Source organism: Ambystoma mexicanum, chromosome 12 (genome assembly GCF_040938575.1).
Source record: "Ambystoma mexicanum isolate Mex_15411 chromosome 12, UKY_AmexF1_1, whole genome shotgun sequence".
In the NCBI taxonomy this organism is placed as follows: Eukaryota; Metazoa; Chordata; class Amphibia; order Caudata; family Ambystomatidae; genus Ambystoma; species Ambystoma mexicanum.
Window position 1 is genome coordinate 28,369,090 of NC_090936.1, and position 18,547 is coordinate 28,387,636.

Genomic DNA, 18,547 nt, shown 5'->3' on the forward strand with positions numbered 1-18,547 from the left:
AAAGGAAATTAAGTCCCTATGGCCCATTCTCAACACTGGTGTGTCTAACATGCCCATGCCACGTTTTGCACTAAAAAGAAGACGCAACCTGAGAGACGCCCTAGACAACACGGTGCAGCCAGATACGGACACTGCCAAGAACACACAGGTCACCCTATGGAACCGGACCAACCCTGTGGGCCATAGTCCATGTGGCCTTTGCTCATGTGCACTCAGACAGTTCGGAGCACCAGTCTGGATATTGGCTGGACTACTCCCTGGATTCAGAAATTTTTCACCAATTGCAACACCAAAGGAGTAATTTATATGATCACCTGTCCGTGCCACCTGCGATATATTGGGATGACTGCTCGAGAAGTGAAGAAACGGATGATTGAACATAGATCTTGCATCCGTACTAAGAAACTCACAGCACCTATGGTTCCAAATTTTTTGGCGGAAGGACACACAGCAGAGTCTTTTCAATGGACCATTTTGGAAAAACTCAAACACCCGAAGCGAGGAGGCAACTATCATGCCATACTCTTCACTCAAGAACAGAAGTGGATTTTTCGTTTGAATACCTGCAAACAAGGGTTGAATGAAGCAATGCAGTGGCAAGAACTGGCGATGCTACAACATTGAACCATGACATTCCACGAATCACTACCCACTGGCAGATGTATCTGTGTGATTAACGGGATAACATAAGAAATTTCTGAAGAAATTTCTGATGCATTTTTTCTCTCTGCTATGTGTTTTTCTGTTCCATTTACACATGTCTCCCTCTTCCATTCATCTTTTTCATCTATTGGTTTCTTCCTTGTTTACCCACCTATGTTGCATCATTAACTTTACCTCCCTTTGCTTTGATCTATCCCTCTGGCGCACTTGTGGATCTTATACACCAGCTTTTTACTGTTTATTCCCTGGCATCACCCTCACTTCTCCACTCCTCCCTTGCTGCATGCTCGTTCCGATCGCGCACCCTTTCATTGTTCACCCCCTGTACCCACCACTCATGACCCAGGTACCCCCCCCCCTGTGAGCCCACACGCAGATTCGGTTTTTCCCTCCCCCTGCCTGCCCCGTCACGCGCCTAGTCCCGTCCACACACACAAACAACCACCGATGAGCGTGCACCGATTGGCTCCGCGCGTGCCCACGCCATCTCACGGGCTACGCCTTGTCCGGCTCTTCCCCAGCCGTCCCACTCGATACATGGTTTGTCCCAGCCCGGCAGCAGACACACCTTCCTAAATGTGTGTTTTGATTGGCCGCCCGTGATATAGACTTCCGCCCGGGCTGCGCCTTTGATAGGCCACCGATCCACCCAGACGCCCGTGACGTGGTCATAGCCGATTGGCTCACGTGCACATCATGGACGGTGCCACGCCTCCATGCAGCGTCAGACACAGCAGATATTCACCGCTGCAGCCGCTCAGTACACCCACAGCCTTGGGACCGAGCAGGCTGCAGCTTTTCAGTGCCTGCCCCGATTCTCCTCAGGTAAGCGAATTCACTCGCGTTTTTCTAGCGTTCCCCCGGCTCATCCAGTCCCTTATCAGCCTCACTTTCTCCGCAGGTACGCCACTGGAGAGAGCTCATTCTCCGCTCCCAGCGGACCTCCTGGATAGCCCAGCCATCCTTTCCAGGTAGGTCCCTCTCCCTGCACACCCCACGGCTTCCCCCTCCCCTAACCCCTCCCCTTCCACCCTCCCCTTTCCCTCACGTGCACAGGTTCTGTCACTTTCCCTTCCCTCCGCCACGGGGTTGACTTGTCTATGTTTTTAGCCACTATTATATTGGCTTTTTGCTCTGAATTGGCGAGCACCTTGTCTGTGTTAGCATTCACTTGCCTTGCAACAGGTTCTTTAGCTGTACTCTGGATGTACCATAGTTGCAACATTGCAGTTAGAGGCCAACTCATGCCCTCTCTGCAATTATGTCTTTTGTGTCTCCCATTCTAGTATCCACTTGCAGCCTGTCATCGCTGCCCTATTAAGAGGACAGACACTATTCAGTAGCACATGAAGATCGATCTTGTCCTGAAGAAGATGGTCGGTAATCACTCACGAACCATCGAAACCGGTCGACCTCACCTGTTGTGGCTTCACCACAACATTTTTATGATACCCCCAAGACCAACAGGGGTTACTGCATGAAATTGAGAGAAAACCCAAAAAGCATGGGCTTTCCCATCCCACAACAAGTGGGACAGTGCATTTTTAAGTGATAATTTGGTATCACCGAAACCACTCCCTGGGCAATCACCCTTTTGCAAGGAACTTTCTAGTCATCAGTGTTAAAATAAAGTTACATGACTATTTCGATGCCTCAATCTTTGCAGTTGTGACCGCTAGCTGCCTAGATTTAAGAATACGAGATTTAATTCCCCTCTCGCACTCTCTCACATAATTGTGCTGGTTGCCCCCACCCCCACCCTGCATCAGACCAGCTTCTTACCCTGTGTCCAAGAGAACAGGTCCACGGTCAATACAAATACCATTAGTTGTTTGGTCTTGCCCTTACCGGCAAGTTGATGAACCTTTTCCCCAGTAAACCGTTTCCCTGTGTATCAGTATCTCCCTACGGTTTGGGAAGGCAATTGCCACTCTGGCTCTCTGAGCTTTAACTTACCCTGTTGTTTCTTTCTGTACGTAAAAAGGGTCAGAAGACCGACCTTGTGTTGGTGCCTCAACTCGAGGTTTTTTACCAGGGGGTTGCGGGTCCCTAGACCCTGAGGGAGTAGCCCCGTCCGGGGTATACGAGAGGAAGTGCTCTGGATTCTTGGCATAGAAGTCTGCTAGGGATGACATTCTGGACATAACTCTGTCTATGTCCTCACTGGACCATTGTTTTGAGCTGGGAATTACCCTCTCTTGGGGGTGTTTCCCTGCAATCTCCTGACTGGACCTATGGGCTTGTACAGGGGTCTTAGAATGTTTAACAGAGGACTTGGAGCTGTCCTTAGGTATCTGTGGTGTAGAAGAAGGTTGAGAAGGCTTCTTCTGCTGTTTTGCCCCCTCACCGTGAGTGGAAGAGTGTTTCCCAGGGGATTTCACCTTTTCCGAGCTTTTCAACATCTGGCGTCGAGATTCGGGGGTAGTGTCCTTTTCCGTAGATGGAGTATGTTTGGACACGGGCGTAGGCGTCGAGCGGTCTGCGGACGCTGACTCCTGGAGTGCGGCCTGGGGATGGAGGTCTGCTTCGCCTTCGGACGATTTAACCTTCATTACTTTAGTAAGTGAGGCACTCTTGGCAACAGTGGATGGTTGCCTGGTGTCATGCGGCGATCTTGATCGAGAACACCCAGAGGACACTGATTCGGTGGACTGTTCTCTGTGTGCCTCAGTCCGAGAACTCGACGTGCGCGTCGAGTCTCGGTTGGACTTTGAGTACTTAGTGGAAGTGGTGTGGGTAGCGCTCGTGTCGCCGGGTGTTTTCCCCATAGCTGCCTTGCCGGGCAACCTTCCGAGGTCGGGGACTGCGCTTGGCTGTCTTTCGACGCCATGTTGCCCTCGCCGTCCGATAGTACGGCGTCGCTACCATCACTGAAGGCGCCCTCCGCTTCCATGGCCTCTCGTTGCCTGGCGTGGTGGGCCCAACGTTTGATCGAACGGTCCTTTAAAGTTTTTGCCTTGAACCGGCTACACGCTCTGCAATTCGCCTCGGGGTGGTCCCTCGGCAGGCAGAGGTTACCGGTGGCGTGTCTGTCAACCCAAGGGTACTTGCGGTTGCGCTTGGGGCAAAATTAGAAAGGGGTACCCTGCATACGCACCATGTGGCAGCAGGCTAGTGTGTAGGAATATATATATATGAAAATATATGTGAGTGAAGAGTATGTACCACCTCCCACTCTCCCTAATTGTACAGGGCCAATGCCAGAGGCCTTCCGAGGCCCGGGCTGAGGCCAGAGGCCTTCCGAGGCCCAAAGTCTGTTGTGTAGTTCGACGGCAGTTTTCTTCTCCGGTCTGGCGTAGAGCTTCGGATTCCGATGACTCGGCGTGGATACTGAAGAAAACGGGGAAATATATATTTAGCAAATTATGTCTAAAGCCAGGGAACTCGGTGGGATGCTTCCGACAAGTATGGCGGAAAAAAGCAATCTGAAGGTCCTACACGCGTGAGGGATCATGGGTACAGTGGACGTCACACTAGGGATAGTATTACTGGCACGCCCTGTGTCGACGCTCATTTTCGAGTTTCGAAAAACAAACTGTAATACTCCGCAGCTTCCACTAGATGTCGGCCTATGCACAGCATGTGATCTAAGCAGATTCCACAAGCCTCAAAAATATATATATTATTGCTTACATTTAGCACCGTAGCCTATACCATGAAAGCTGAACTAGGTACACTATAAAGTGACCCATCTCCTACCTTTGACATTGTACTTCGCTATCTGATTAATGCACCCTAGCTTATACTGTGATTTTAGAATTTAAGTGAACCCCCAGTGCTGAAATGAGCCACCTGCTTACTGCATTTTTTGCCTATACTGTGATTTTCAAATTTAGGTGAACCCCCACTGTTGAAACTAGCCACCTGCATACTGCATTTTTAGCCTATCCTGTGATAATCGAATTTAGGTGAACCCCCACCGTTGAAACTAGCCACCTGCTTACTGCATTTTTAGCCTATACTGTGATTTTTGAATTTAGGTGAACCCCCACTGTTGAAACTAGACACCTGCTTACTGCATTTATAGCTTATCCTGTGATTTTCAAATTTAGGTGAACCCCCACTGTTGAAATTGCACCTACCCATCTGTACGTTGCATTCTTAGCTTATATTGAGACAGTTCAACCTAGGTGAACCCCTACTGCTGAAACTGCTTCCAGCCATCAGCATACACCTAACGCTAACTGCAACTACTGATAACGTTAGCGAAGCACCTACTGCTTACAACTACCCTGCCTAACATGAGTAAAAACATAAATACCCAGACTCTCATACTCACGATTGGTCTCCTCACAATCATGGCCTTTGCAACCTCTAGCACAAGCCCACCCATAGACAGAAACATGAGACTTAGGTCAAGATTACCTTGTATTTATGAACCCAAAAGAAACAAAATAAGTAATACCACCGAACTCCTCTCCACCCATGACCACCTGGCCAAGCGAGCACAGGTAACTAAAACAGACACCCTAAACTCTGTGCCTGCCCACTCTTACACAAAGAAGCACTCGAGCCAAAATAGACACACAATTAAACCTTCTCACAATCCCAATCCTAAGAGTACCTTGACATTAACCGGGTTGCTCATCAACGCTAGATCCATGGTAGCCCATGCCACCAAATTTGCGGACATCCTAAGCAATGGTAGCCTGGACCTACTCGCCACAACAGAGACTTGGCTCCACGAGGCAGCAGGACATAACCTGATGATAGCTATACCTGACAGCCACTAGATCCTCAGAGTAGATAGACCCAATGCCAAAGGCGGCGGCCTAGCCATCATATCCAAAACCACTCTGCCCATTAGGTTCGTCACCTCTCCTCCGTGCTCATCCTGTGAAATACTCACAGCTAAACTGCTGTTATTCAATAACCGCACGCTGAGCATCCATTTGATCTACAGGCCCCCAGAACCACTAGGAACTTTCGAAGATGACCTCACCAGCCTCATAGCGAACAACACTCAAAACCATTCCCAAACCTTGCTGATGGGTGATTTCAATATTGGCCTCAACGACCCAGACAACAAACATGCCCACTCAATAGCAGCCCTACTTAATGATCACGGGCTCACCCAAAAAGTCCTCTCCCCTACCCACATCAAAGGTAGAACCCTCGACTGGGTATCCAATCTCAAATGTAACACTGCCATCACCGACATCGCTCCACAACTTTGGACGGACCACTATTTAATAAACTTCACAGCCACTCTTGATCTCCTCAGCCCCAAATCTATCAATATGATACCCCCCCTCCCTACCACATGTAAAAAAGATATTACTGCCAAAAAACCCATTTCTCTCCTCCTCCCCGCTATTAATGGCCTGGAAAATAACACTGATCGAGACACTTTAGTGCACACCTTCAACAAAGCTATGACCACTGCACTAGACACTATCGCACCAACCAAACTGCGCAAATCCAAGCAAGAAGTGCGCTTCAATGCCTGGTTCACATCTCAACTCAAGGATCTAAGAAAAGAGAAAAGAAAGCTTCAAACTATCTGGCGCAACTCACCTATCGACAACAACAAAGATAAATTAACCCAACTATCCAAACTCTATAAGAAAGAAATTATCAATACAAAAAAAAAATCTATTCGACGACAGAATCACAAAAGCCAAATCAAACACCAAGGAACTCTTTTCCATCCTCTGGGAAATTGAATCCCCCCTACAACAAGTAGACACTGTCCCTAAGGACAAGATATGGTGTACTAAAAAGAAAAAACACCCTATCTAATAAAATCCCAACCCTTCAACTCAAAATAACAAAAAAAAAAGGACTCTCTGCTCCTTTCTGATCAACAATTACCACTGCCTACCGAGCCCAATACTATCCCGCCCTTCAGCTTCAAAACCATTTCATTTCAATCATTGACACTGAAAAGGTCATTCTCTCCCTGAAACCCTCCAACTGCAAGGGTGACAGCTGCCCAGCGCAAATAATAAAGGATGCAGCTAGGGACTTAGCTCCTTTTATCTCGAAACTTAAAATTCTGCCTTTAAATCAAATACAGTACCCACCAATCTGAAAGAATCTTGGGTCCTCCCCTTACTCAAAAAACAAACCCTTGATCCACCCATCCCAACCAACTACAGACCTATCACCTATGTGCCAGTCCTACTCAAAATCATTGACAGAGTAGCCTACTTACAAATTCAGGAATATCTGGAAGCCAACCACCTGCTAGGCTCTCGGCAATCAGGCTTCCGCCCCCTCCATGGCACCGAAACAGCCTTGCTAGACCTCAAGACAAAAATCGAGGAGTTAAAGGATAGTGGAAAAATAGCTTTGCTACTTCTACTGGACTTGTCAGCAGCCTTCCACCTGGTGGATCACGGAGTTTTATGCAGTAACTGCAGGCTTGCTGCCAACTTCACAGGGGAAGCTATAGCATGGGTCCAATCCTTTCTAGCTAACCGGACTATGAGAGTTCTCTCCACCCCAACCTGCACTGATCCCATCAAAATAACATGCAGAGCCCCACAGGGATCCTGTGTCTCACCCACTATGTATAACATTTTCACCAAGCCACTGTTTGACAAGTTGGACAGACTGGACGTCACCTACACTAACTATGCAGATGACACCCAGATCCTCATACCCCTTTCGGGCAACTATGAAGCGGACTCGGCCTTGGTGAATAAGATATACATCCTTATTCAGGCATGGATGGCGACCCACGGACTCTGCCTGAATGACGATAAAACGGAGATACTGCTCCTCGGATCTGACTCTAAGCTAAAAAAACGAACCCCAAATTACGCATCCTTTAAAATTGATAACAATATCATTAAGGTTATGCCTGTGGTAAAAACACTAGGATTCTATCTGGACTCCTCCCTCACCCTTAAGAAGCAAGTCAACTCCCTCACCTCCACAACAGCCTACACTTGCAAATTAATCCGCGCTGCCAGACCATTCCTCTCCAGCGCCAGCTGTGTCACCTAGGCCAATGCTCTTATCATGTCCAGACTAGACTATTGCAAAGCCCTGTACTCAGTAGCCAACAAGTATGTCACTGACAAACTTCAACGATTACAAAATAATGCCTTAAGAGCAGCGCTGAATGTACCATTTAGAGAGCATATCACTAAATTCAGGAAAGAGCCCACAGGCTAAAAATAAAGGAAAGAATCTTCCTTAAAACTATCTCTATCACATCCAAAAGCCTAAACAATCTAGCACCTCCCTACTTAGCGGAAAGAATCTCCAGGAGAACTACGACCCGACCCACGAGATCTGCCAACTCATTTATGCTTGAAATCCCAAGATTTAAACTGACCACAGCTGGAGGAACCAGTTTCCCAGTCAAAGCTGCGCAATCATGGAATACACTCCCAATTGACCTTAGACGTCCCCTACCCTACGCCAGATTTAGACACAATGCTCTCAATTGGCTCCGCACTAACGACCTATAACCATTTCTTCCCCTTACTGCTGCTCTACCTTCTTGACATAACCATAACTACCACTGCACTTAGCATTACTAGTGCAACTAATACACCGGACCCTGTAGCCTATAGCTGTAGGCGCTACCCTAAGTATATGCAATGTTAAGCCTTGGTCCTTGACATGTACCTATGATCAGCTATATCCGGAATTATATAGTGTATTATATGTTGTATTCACATGTATGTACCTGCCTGAGACACACTGTAACTAAGCTTCGAGACTTCTTGTACTTTTGCGCCCAGCTACCTAAGGGTTTGGTGCGCATTATCAAATCAATAAACAAACAAATAAACAAACAAGATGGCAACAGGGCTTAATGTAAGGTCTGATCCACCACTTTGCAACCCACATGAGCCCAAGGTAATTACCCAATCACAGACCTGAGGCAATCAAAGTTCCTAAGCACCACCAAAATGGAGGGAAGTGTATGTAGCAAACTGGTGAGAAAGATGTGTATTGGAAGGTGAGCTGGGGGACATAATTGGAGGGAGTCTAAGTACCATCTTTAGACAAGAGTTTGAGGTTAGAGGGAGAGAAATGAGTAACTTAGAGGAGGATTTGATATCACCTGAAAGTGAGAATTCCTGGCAAAGTCTCAGCAAACTTGAGCTAAATGGCCTTTCTTGCCACAACAGGGGTTGGGGATCATGTAACCAAAGCATGCAACCAAAGCATCACCCACCCCCAGTACTCATTCACTTTCGGCTCCTGGGTTTAACCTCTTCTCACACCAGTTTTACCTCTCAGCACAACACTCACATCACTCCCCTCAGGCTTGTTGAGGACACAGGTATACCCTGCCAGCTGTTCTGCCATCCTCATAACTTGCTTGAACGTGATTGGCCTTAATCAACAACAGCCTTTCTTGCAAGAACACACTACTTGGTCCTCAATTAAGTCTTCTGTATAGGTTAAGCACATGTTCTGGTTAGCCCACATAGTGCCACCACATGACATCATCCTATCACTTGGACATTGCGTTCTAGATGAGAATAAATGCCTTTCTATGACAGTGTTCTGTTTTGGGGCAAACTATTCCTCCAGCATGATTTCAGTGGTGTGAAACACACCACAAGCATTTCCAAAACCCTCCCCAGAAGGTACTAGAGGGACAGCCTTGAAAGCCCTCTGGCATTCAACCATAAGGCAGTGCAACAAAATAGCCAGTTGTGGCCTAGTGCGCTCATGCAGCACATATACAACAGCGACAAATCCTTTGTAGTGTTAGTGTGGCGTACTGATGTTCACCTGTGGCACATTTGACAGAGCACGATAAGATTAGCACTGCTCTGAGTCTGGCACCCACAGCAAATTGTTGTTGCTGAGTTACGGGCATCAGGCTGTGGTGCTTCGGGCGCGAGTGGGGGAAGTGGCAGATTCTAGTCTCACAGGCAGCACAAACATTTCCCCTGCCACAATGCACCCTGCAGCAGCCCTTAATGATGCTCTTCAATCCCCCCACTAAGGTCTTGTACCTCATTGCTGTGCAACAGAGTGAGGGAGCACCACAACCTTCCCCTATTTCTGGTACACATTGCTTGGGTGCAACTTTCTGCAATGGATCCCCACCCCCTTCTTTTCTCTGGCATTGGTAGATCGCACAAGGCACAAACGCTCTAACTGGATAGTGGAGACTAGAAGCCCTCAGCCTCAGAAAGTAAAACAAGTGGCTTCAAAGGAGAGCTCACCAAGATGCACGTATGCACTGAGCACAACAGAATGGACCAACACAGATCACTGGTTGCTCCAGAGTAACTGTCCACACATGTGTGTGTTGGTCCCTCCTCACCGCCGCTCATTTCCAGTGTTGGAAGGAGGGAGCGGTGGCTGTTGGTAACAGCAGTTGCGTTTATCAATTTACAAGGTGGCGAGGCAGGGAAACAGAGACAAGAGCATAGCACCTACCCCCAGTGGTCTCCAATAGTCCACACTAAACCAACCTTGCTTTAACCAATGCATGCATCCACCTTTCATAAACCTAGTCAACCTTCCACCCACACTCCTCCCATCTCACAATATCATGCTGAAGAACTTAAATGGAGCCCATGATTTCAACAACATTTCTATTCACTTGCTGAATCTTAGCAAAATTGACTTTTCCGCATGACTCAAGGATATTCAATGCATAGGATGTCTTACCTGAATGAGTGCAAGGATGCCCCCCTCGCCCAGACCTTGCATTAGCTTTGTCAGCAGCGCTATGCTGCTGATAGTGATTTTACTTTCAGGACCAAACGTTATTACAGTTAATTCTGGCTGAAAGCTGTATGCCAAAGGCAGTATTAAGCTAAGCAAAGTATACACAAAGTTGTCATCTGTTTGCAGATCCTTTAAAAGAAATGAAATGACAAAAACAAAATGATTAAAAGCTCATAGGAAATGATCACAAAAATAAATAACTTAATTCACAAAATTGCAATCAATCACACAGGTTTGGCAGTGAACAAAACTGAGAAAAACAACAAGGCAAATAACTGATACGGTAGGTTTTCATACACTGCACTTGATATAATATAAAATGGATGTGCGGAGTACTTATTCAATTGGATTTTATATTAATATATAGTTGTTGCACTGCAAACTTAATAGCATTTTGCAGCTACCAATATGGGAGGGGCAGAAGGGTATTACAAATTCCTTGGTCCAGTTATGGCAAACAAACACCACAATAAATGGCACAAAATGAGCACAGGATGACTTTTGAGTGTTACAAAACTGTGAAATGGCTAAACAGTGTATGTAGGACTGTTACAGTGCCCTGATGCATTTGGACAGGGAGGTGCTTCAGTCGTGCTGTACTGGTTGTAGGTTTGTTAGGAAGAGAGTTCCAGAAGAAAGTGCCAATGATGCTGAAGTGACTTGTGTTGGGACACAGAGAATGCCTGGGGCTTAAGATCTGAATAAGCATCTACCCGTGGATCTGGTTTTGTATGTTGGTGGGTTTGGGGCCATGGATTGCACTCAAGCCCAGATAGTTCTAAAGGCTATTCTGGCATGTACCAAAAGAGAGGGAAGGCTTATCCTCAATGGGGACTGTGGTGTATGATATACCCTGAACAGGATACCCTATTTACCATGCAACACATTTTGTACTTCTAATAATTCACTAATACAATCATAAAACATTCAGCGGTTAAGTTCTGACACTAAGTGTCAAACAATCCTTAGTACATTGGTAACTGATTGCATAAAATGTCCACACTTTCTTTGTTTTAAGAATTCAATACTGCACAATTTACTTTGATTTGTTGAGACTCAAACACATAAATGTTGTGTGCCCCTAGGCACCTTGCGAATGCAAACTTAAGTTGTTTCTTTTATGCATGTTCAGAATACTAGGGAAATTGTATAGATCACATAAGGAACACGTTACTTACCTGTAACTATTGTTCTCCATCATGGATCTGGCATGGATTCACATGCTCATGAATATTCACCTTCGTCAGGCCGGGGATCCTCGGTAAAAGAAAAAACAGTTTCACTTTCACTTACAAACTGCATTTCTCCTCTAAACCAATCACTGTACTCTGGGTCATACTGCCCCAGCCAATGACTGCCCTCTCCCTAGGCCCCTCCTCTGGCAGCCATCTTCAGATATGGTAAGCACGGAAAGTGGCAGTATGACCAAGAAGAGCCGCAGAGGGGTAGGCGGCAGGGTTTGCATGTGAATCCATGCTAGACCCATGCTGGAGAAGGTAATAGTTTCTTACCTGTAACTCCATTTCTCCAGCATTGGTATCTTTCATGGATTTACATGCTTAGAATATTCCCTGTCGTCAGGCTGGGAATCCTTGGTAAGTTATATAGACATTTTCCATAGGAAAAATTCCGACACTTTTGTGTCCAATCTACGTCGTTTTGGGGCACGCACGCCGGCGCCACTAGGAGGTAGAGGTATATATAGCTCCGCCCCCGCGGCTCCCTCAGATTTCAGCCTCCAAAGTAGTATGGGGGGATCTCTGGTTTGCATGCTCAGGGGAGGCCGGCAGGCGCATGTGAATCCATGAAAGATACCAATGCTGGAGAAATGGAGTTACAGGTAAGAAACTATTCCATTCTCCAGCATTGGATCTTTCATGGATTCACATGCTTAGAATAGATTGTATAGCAGTATCCCCCAACATTGGAGGCGTGTATGCAAACCAACATCACAATAATCACAATGCCCATTTACTATGGCAACACATTACATTATAGCATGTTAACGGTGAAAGAAAATACTTTAAAGCATAGTTGCCGAAGGATGCAACCCCACTTGGGGCTTACCTTATTGGAACAGGTGACGTAGTACTACCCGCCCCATCTGTGTATCCTCAGCACGTTGCTGTGCGAGACAGTAATGTCGGGTAAACGTGTGTGGTACCGACCAGGAAGCCGCCTGGCAGATATCCCCCAGCGGAATTCCGGACCACAAAGCCGTCGATGACGATGTAGATCTCGTCGAATGGGCCCTTGGACGCTTTTCTAGCGGCTTTCCGGCCTTGGAATGACAATAAGAAATGGCCGAAGACACCCATCTGGATAGTCCTTGTTTTGAAATCGCTTTACCCTTAGCAGCAGGACCATAAACTACGAAGAGTTGTCTTGTGTCTCTGAAGCTTTAAGTGCGATGGAGATAAAAATTTTAAAGCTCTTTTCACGTCCAATGTATGGAGAGTCTTCTCTGCCACTGAAGACGGTGTTGGAAAGAATGTAGGCAACACTATAGAAGCATGTTTATGGAACATGGAAGGCACTTTAGGTATGAAATGCGGGTTAGTGGCCAGCACAACTTTATTACTGAAAAACCTCAAATACGGAGGGTCGATCACTAGAGCTTGTATTTCTGACAGGGGTCGAGCAGAAGTATTGGCCACCAGGAAAGCCAATTTCCAAGACAAAAATTTGAATGATGTCGACAACATTGGTTCAAAAGGGGGTTTCGTCAGGGCTGCCAGGACCAGGTTCAGACTCCAGATCGGAGGAAACTTCTTTGTGGGAGGAAAGGTTCGAAACAACCCTTTAAGGAAGTGTTTAACTAGGCGGTCACTGAATAATGGAGTGGAATGTCTCTTCCGAGTAAATCTCGAGATGGCAGCTAGATGCACCTTTATGGATGAAACAGATAAACCGTTTTTTGCCAGGAGCAACAAGTATGGTAGGAGTTGTTCCGGTGTATTCGCCCGCGGGACCAGACCTGGTTGACCTGCGCACCATATGCAGAACCTTTTCCATTTGTATGTGTATGAAGTATTCGTGGAAGGTGCCCTTGCAGCTTGCAAAATGCGACGACAATCCGCTGGAATCGCTAACGCGCCAAACTCGGAGAAATCGGGAGCCAGGCCGTCAGACTGAGGCTGTCCGGGTCGTGATGCCAAACGACCCCTTTCTCCTGAGACAGAAGGTTGGGGATCTTCTGGAACCTCATTGGTTCTGCCGCTGAGAGGTGAAGTAGATCGGAGAACCACACTTGTCTGGCCCAATACGGGCCCACCAGGATCACCCGACAAGGATATCTGTGGATCCACTGCAGAGTCCGACGGATGAGAGGAAATGGGGGGAAGGCATACAGAAACTTGCCCGTCCACGGGAAGGAGAACGCGTCCCTAGCGAGTCTTGTTGTGGCCACCTGCTCGCGTATTGGGAGCATTTCTTGTTGTCTCTCGTCGCAAAGAGATTGAGGGCCGGATGACCCCATTCCGCAAAGACACGGTGTAGTTGGTCGTTCAGTTCCCATTCGTGTAGACAATTCAGCTCCCTGCTGAGAGTGTCTGCTTGCACATTTTTTAGTCCTGGTAAGTGGAACGCCAACAGATGTATGTCGTGTTGTAGGGCCCAATGCCAGATCTCCTGGGCTTCCGTCGACAGGCTCCTGGAGCGAGTTCCTCCCTGCTTTCGTAGTTAAAACATTGTTGTCGTGTGGTCTGTCATGATTCTCACCACTGAGCCCTTTATCTGTGGCAGAAAGGATTTTAGGGCCCAACGCACCGCCCTCAACTCTAGCAGATTGATGTGGAGGGAGGACTCTTCCGATGACCAACGACCCTAAACCTGTAAGGAGTCCAGATGAGCTCCCCACCCAGTTAGAGAAGCATCCGTCACCACTGTCTTCTGGAACGCAGGTTCCAGTAGGGCCATTCCCTTCATTAGGTGTATGGAGATTCTCCACCATTGAAGCGCCTGCACGAGCTGGCCGTTGATGGTCAACTTGCCCGACCAGCATCCTTGACTCTGTGCTCATCGATCCGCCAAGAATTCCTGAAGAGGCCTCATGAAGAGGCGACAATTGTCTATCAAGAGTATGCAGGACGACATGGTCCCCAGTAGGGACATGTACCTTCGTACTGACACTCTGGTGTCGACCTCCCATTCCGATGCCTTTTGTTGCAGCCTGTGAATCCTTTCGAGGGATGGCTTCACCAGCCCCGACTGTGTGTGGAACTCTGCCCCCAAAAAGACCAAGGTCCTTAATGGCTTTAACAAGGACTTGTCGAAGTTCACTGCGAAGCCCAAACGTTGCAGGAGGGACAGGGTGGCATCTAGGCTTTCTTGTGCCCTTTCCGGAGACAGTCCCCTCACTAGCCAATCATCCAAATAAGGGTACACATGGTGACCTTCCTTCCTTAACCAGGCTGCTATTGGAGCCAGACATTTGGTGAACGTCCTGGGGGACGATTTTAGACCGAACGGGAGGACCTTGAACTGATAGTGGGTTTGTCCAACGACGAACCGCAGAAATCTTTTGTGCCGTCGACGCATAGGGATATGGAAGTATGCGTCCTGAAGGTCTAGCAACGACAAATAATCTCCGGGTTGCATCGATCGGATCGCCTCCTCAACCGTCAGCATTTTGAATTTTAAATTCTTGAGCAGTTTGTGGAGCGCTCGTAGATCCAGAATGGGACGCCATTTTCCATTCGGTTTCTTGACGACAAAGTACCGGGAGTACACTCCCTGTCCTTTTTCTGCCACTGGCACCAGTTCTATAGCCCCTTTCTGCAGCATAAGCGCCACCTCCTGCAGTAGTATTCAAAGGTGGGGCTGGGCCGAGAACACCGGTGGAATGTGTGGTGGCTTGCCCTTGAACTGTAGAGAGTGGCCCAGATGAATCCCATCGGTCTGTTGTTATGCGCTCCCACTTGTCGATGCGACGAGACACTCGGCTCCCCAGGACGTCATGAAACATGTCATTGTTGGTTCTTGGTTTGTTTATCTTTCGTCAACGAAGGGTAGGCACCCCGCCATCTGGCGGTTTGGTAATCTCTGCCTCTACGAGAAGATTGGGCCGCACGCCTGTAGCCTTGGGACGAGTAGGAGGGTCTGCTGAAACCTCGGTCTCTAGATGACCCAAACCGGGAGTTACCAGAAGCCCCTCTGAAAGGACGAAAGGAACGAAAATTCCTACCACTCTGGAGGGCTCCGAGTGACCGCGCCGTGTCAGTATCCTCTTTCATGCCCTTCAAGGCCTCATCAACTTTTTCACCGAACAGTTGTTCCCCTTCACACGGCATACCCAAGACTTTATATTGCACCTCTGGTCTGAACGTAGTGCACTTGAGCCAGGCTTGTCTACGTAGAACTACGCCATTATTGATTTGCTTAAAACCGGACTCGGCTAGGTCGACGGCAATGTTTATAGCATGGTTGGAGGCCTCCTCTCCTTCCCGTACTAGCAACATGGCGGAATTTCTATGTTCCTCGGGCAAATGCTCCAAGATAGGAGCCAGTCGGTGCCACATTTCCCTGTCATACCTAGACATAATCGCCAAGGAGTTGGCTGCTTTAACTGTAGTCGCGCCGACGGACAGCACCTTCTTGCCGAAAGCGTCCTGTCTCCTGGCCTCGTCGTCTGGCGGGGTCGTGCATTTATGTTGAGACCTGGCCTTTCTAGCTGCCCATATGATCAAAAAGAAAACAATCCTTTTTATCCTCTTCAGGGACTAGGCCAAACTCCGAACACGCCTTACTCATCATGGCATGGAATGCACCCACGTCGTCAGGTGGTGATGGCTGCGCCGGGCTTCTCGGAGCTTCCATCTCTGCTTCAGAGTCCCAAGTTGGGTCCCTTGAGGGGGATTGTGAGATGTCTGAACCTGATGCTTCACGGTCAGAGTCCTGTAGTTCTCCTTCTTCTTGTGGGATAGGGCAATCTTCTGCCGCGTGGGAAGCGGCCGTAATCCTGGTCGTCGAGCGAGGAGCCGGGCCCGGCTCATCGATGAATGGCGTAGACTGTAGCCGTGCCGGGGCCCTAGGCTGGGGTATTTGTGTGTCCAAACGCTGTAATAGCTTCTGTAGCGTATTTAGCACCTTCAAGGACAGAACCGCCTGGGGGTTCAGTAATGACGAGGTTGTAGGGATGGTACCCCCACCCAAGAGCGACATCGCGCTGGTTGGCTGCAGCCCCAGATCGGTTGGGCGAGCGACCATGTCGCGTTCCTCGTCAGCCAACGAGATGGAGAAAGTCGCCTCTGGTTGTAGCAGGGCCTCCAGCGGAACGGGATCGAAAACCTCCAGTTGGCATCCCATCGACGGAACCACCGTCGACGATATGTTTCCTACCGCCGCAGTCTGAAACGTGGGAGGAGCCGCTGATGACGCAGGCGTCGACGAGCGGGTCGTCGACGAAGCCAGTGGCGCAGGGCCTTGGGGTGTTCCCGCTGCTTTTGGGGCCGACTTGCTGGTCTCCTGAGGAGGATTTAGATGGTTCTTTTCTCTCCTTTTTAGATGAGGAGGAAGAAGACGCGTCTTGTGTGAAGAGGAGGCCTTCGAATGTTTCTCCGAGGGTCATTTTTCGGCAGACTCCGAGGGTCGTTTTGCGGCAGCACGTGCCTTCTTCGTCGGGGGTTCCGACTTACTTCTTGAGGCCGTGGAGCCCACCTCCGATGCCGGGTACGCACCCGCCCCGTCATTGAGCCAATCGACAAGGCGTCTTTTTCAATCTTTGAGGGTTTTCTGGGAGAAACCCTGACAGATTTCACAAGTGTCTGCCGTGTGGTGAAGATGAAGGCAGTAAATGCAGTCCATATGACGATCCCCTTCGTACACCTTCTTAAGACCGCATGTAGCACACGGACGAAACAACGCCTTTCCAGACATCCTCTTGAGAAGAACAAACAGTCACAGAAGTAGAAGTACAACCTAACCAAATAGCAGATATGCAAGGTAATCCCACCACTTTGGAAGACGGTTGAAATCTGAGGGAGCCGCGGGGGCGCAGCTATATATACCTCTACGTCCTAGTGGCGCCGGCGTGCGCGGCCCAAAACAACGTAGATAGGACACAAAAGTGTTGGAATTTTTCCTATGGAAAATGTCTATATAACTTACCGAGGATTCCCAGCCTGACGATGGGGAATATTCTAAGCATGTGAATCCATGAAAGATCCAATGCTGGAGAACAAAAGTTACAGGTAAATAACTTGTTCCTTCTCCAGCATGGGGTCTGGCATGGATTGACATGCTCATGAATAAAGAATACATAGCAGTACAACATTACACAACCACGGGTAGCACCGCTTGGTCTACTCTGAACTCCTGGAATCCCAGTCGACACAGGAGAGTCTCGTGAAGGTGTGCGTGGACCTACACATAACAGCCCTGCAGATGTCCAGCAGGGGAACACCAAAAAGGAATGCCATCGTTGCAGCGATTGCTCTGGCAGAATGGGCTCTTGGACGGCCCGGCAGCGGTCAGTTCGCAAGCCAATGACAGTGCGTGATGCAGCCAGAGAGCCACCTTGAGATGGAAGCCTTGGACAAGGCCTTCCCATGGTTAACAAGACCAAAGTTCACGAACAGTTGAGACATCTTCCGAAAACTCTTCGAGCAACGTCCAATGTGTGCAAGGTCCTTTCAGCTGGTGACAAAGGTTTTGGAAAGAACACAGGTAACACCAAAGGCTTGTTGAGGTGGAATTCCGACAGAACCTTTGGTATGAAGGAGGGGTGGGTCCGCAGCACCACCCTCGATTTGTGGAAAATCAAATATGGCTGTTTGCAGGATAGGGCCTGGATCTCACGCACCCTCTTGGCAGAGGTGATGGCCATGAGGAAAGCCGTTTGCACGAGAGGAACTTGAGAGGGGCTTGATGCATAGGCTCGGAAGGGGCTCCCATGAGCCTCATTGAGTTCCCACGCCGGGGCAGGAGCCTTCACTGGCGGGAAAGATCGAAACAGTCTTTTGAGGAACTCCTTCATGAGAGAGTGGGACCAGAGAGAAGATCTTCATGGAGACCTGGTGTAGCAGGAGATAGCGGCCAGATGCACCTTGATAGAGGCGTGCGCCAGACCCGCCTTGGACAAGGACAACAAGTACGGGAGAATCTGCAGGGCCGTGACCCTGAGAGGGTTGATTTTCTGCGACCGGCACCACGTAGCAAAATGCTTCCACTGGTGACCGTAGCACTTAAGAGTAGATGACAATCTGTCCTTGGCAAGGACCTCCCTGCA

The 18,547-nt window shown here is 48.5% G+C and overlaps 1 protein-coding gene across 1 annotated transcript in view; it reads right to left on the reverse strand.

Moving 5' to 3' along the window:
- Nucleotides 1–18,547, reverse strand: part of HDAC10 (histone deacetylase 10) — a 706,011-nt gene that overhangs the window by 25,864 nt on the left and 661,600 nt on the right. The window contains exon 19 of the mRNA XM_069627848.1: nt 10,261–10,449. Within this exon, the coding sequence (XP_069483949.1) occupies nt 10,261–10,449 (189 nt within the window). The remainder of the gene's footprint in view (nt 1–10,260; nt 10,450–18,547) is intronic.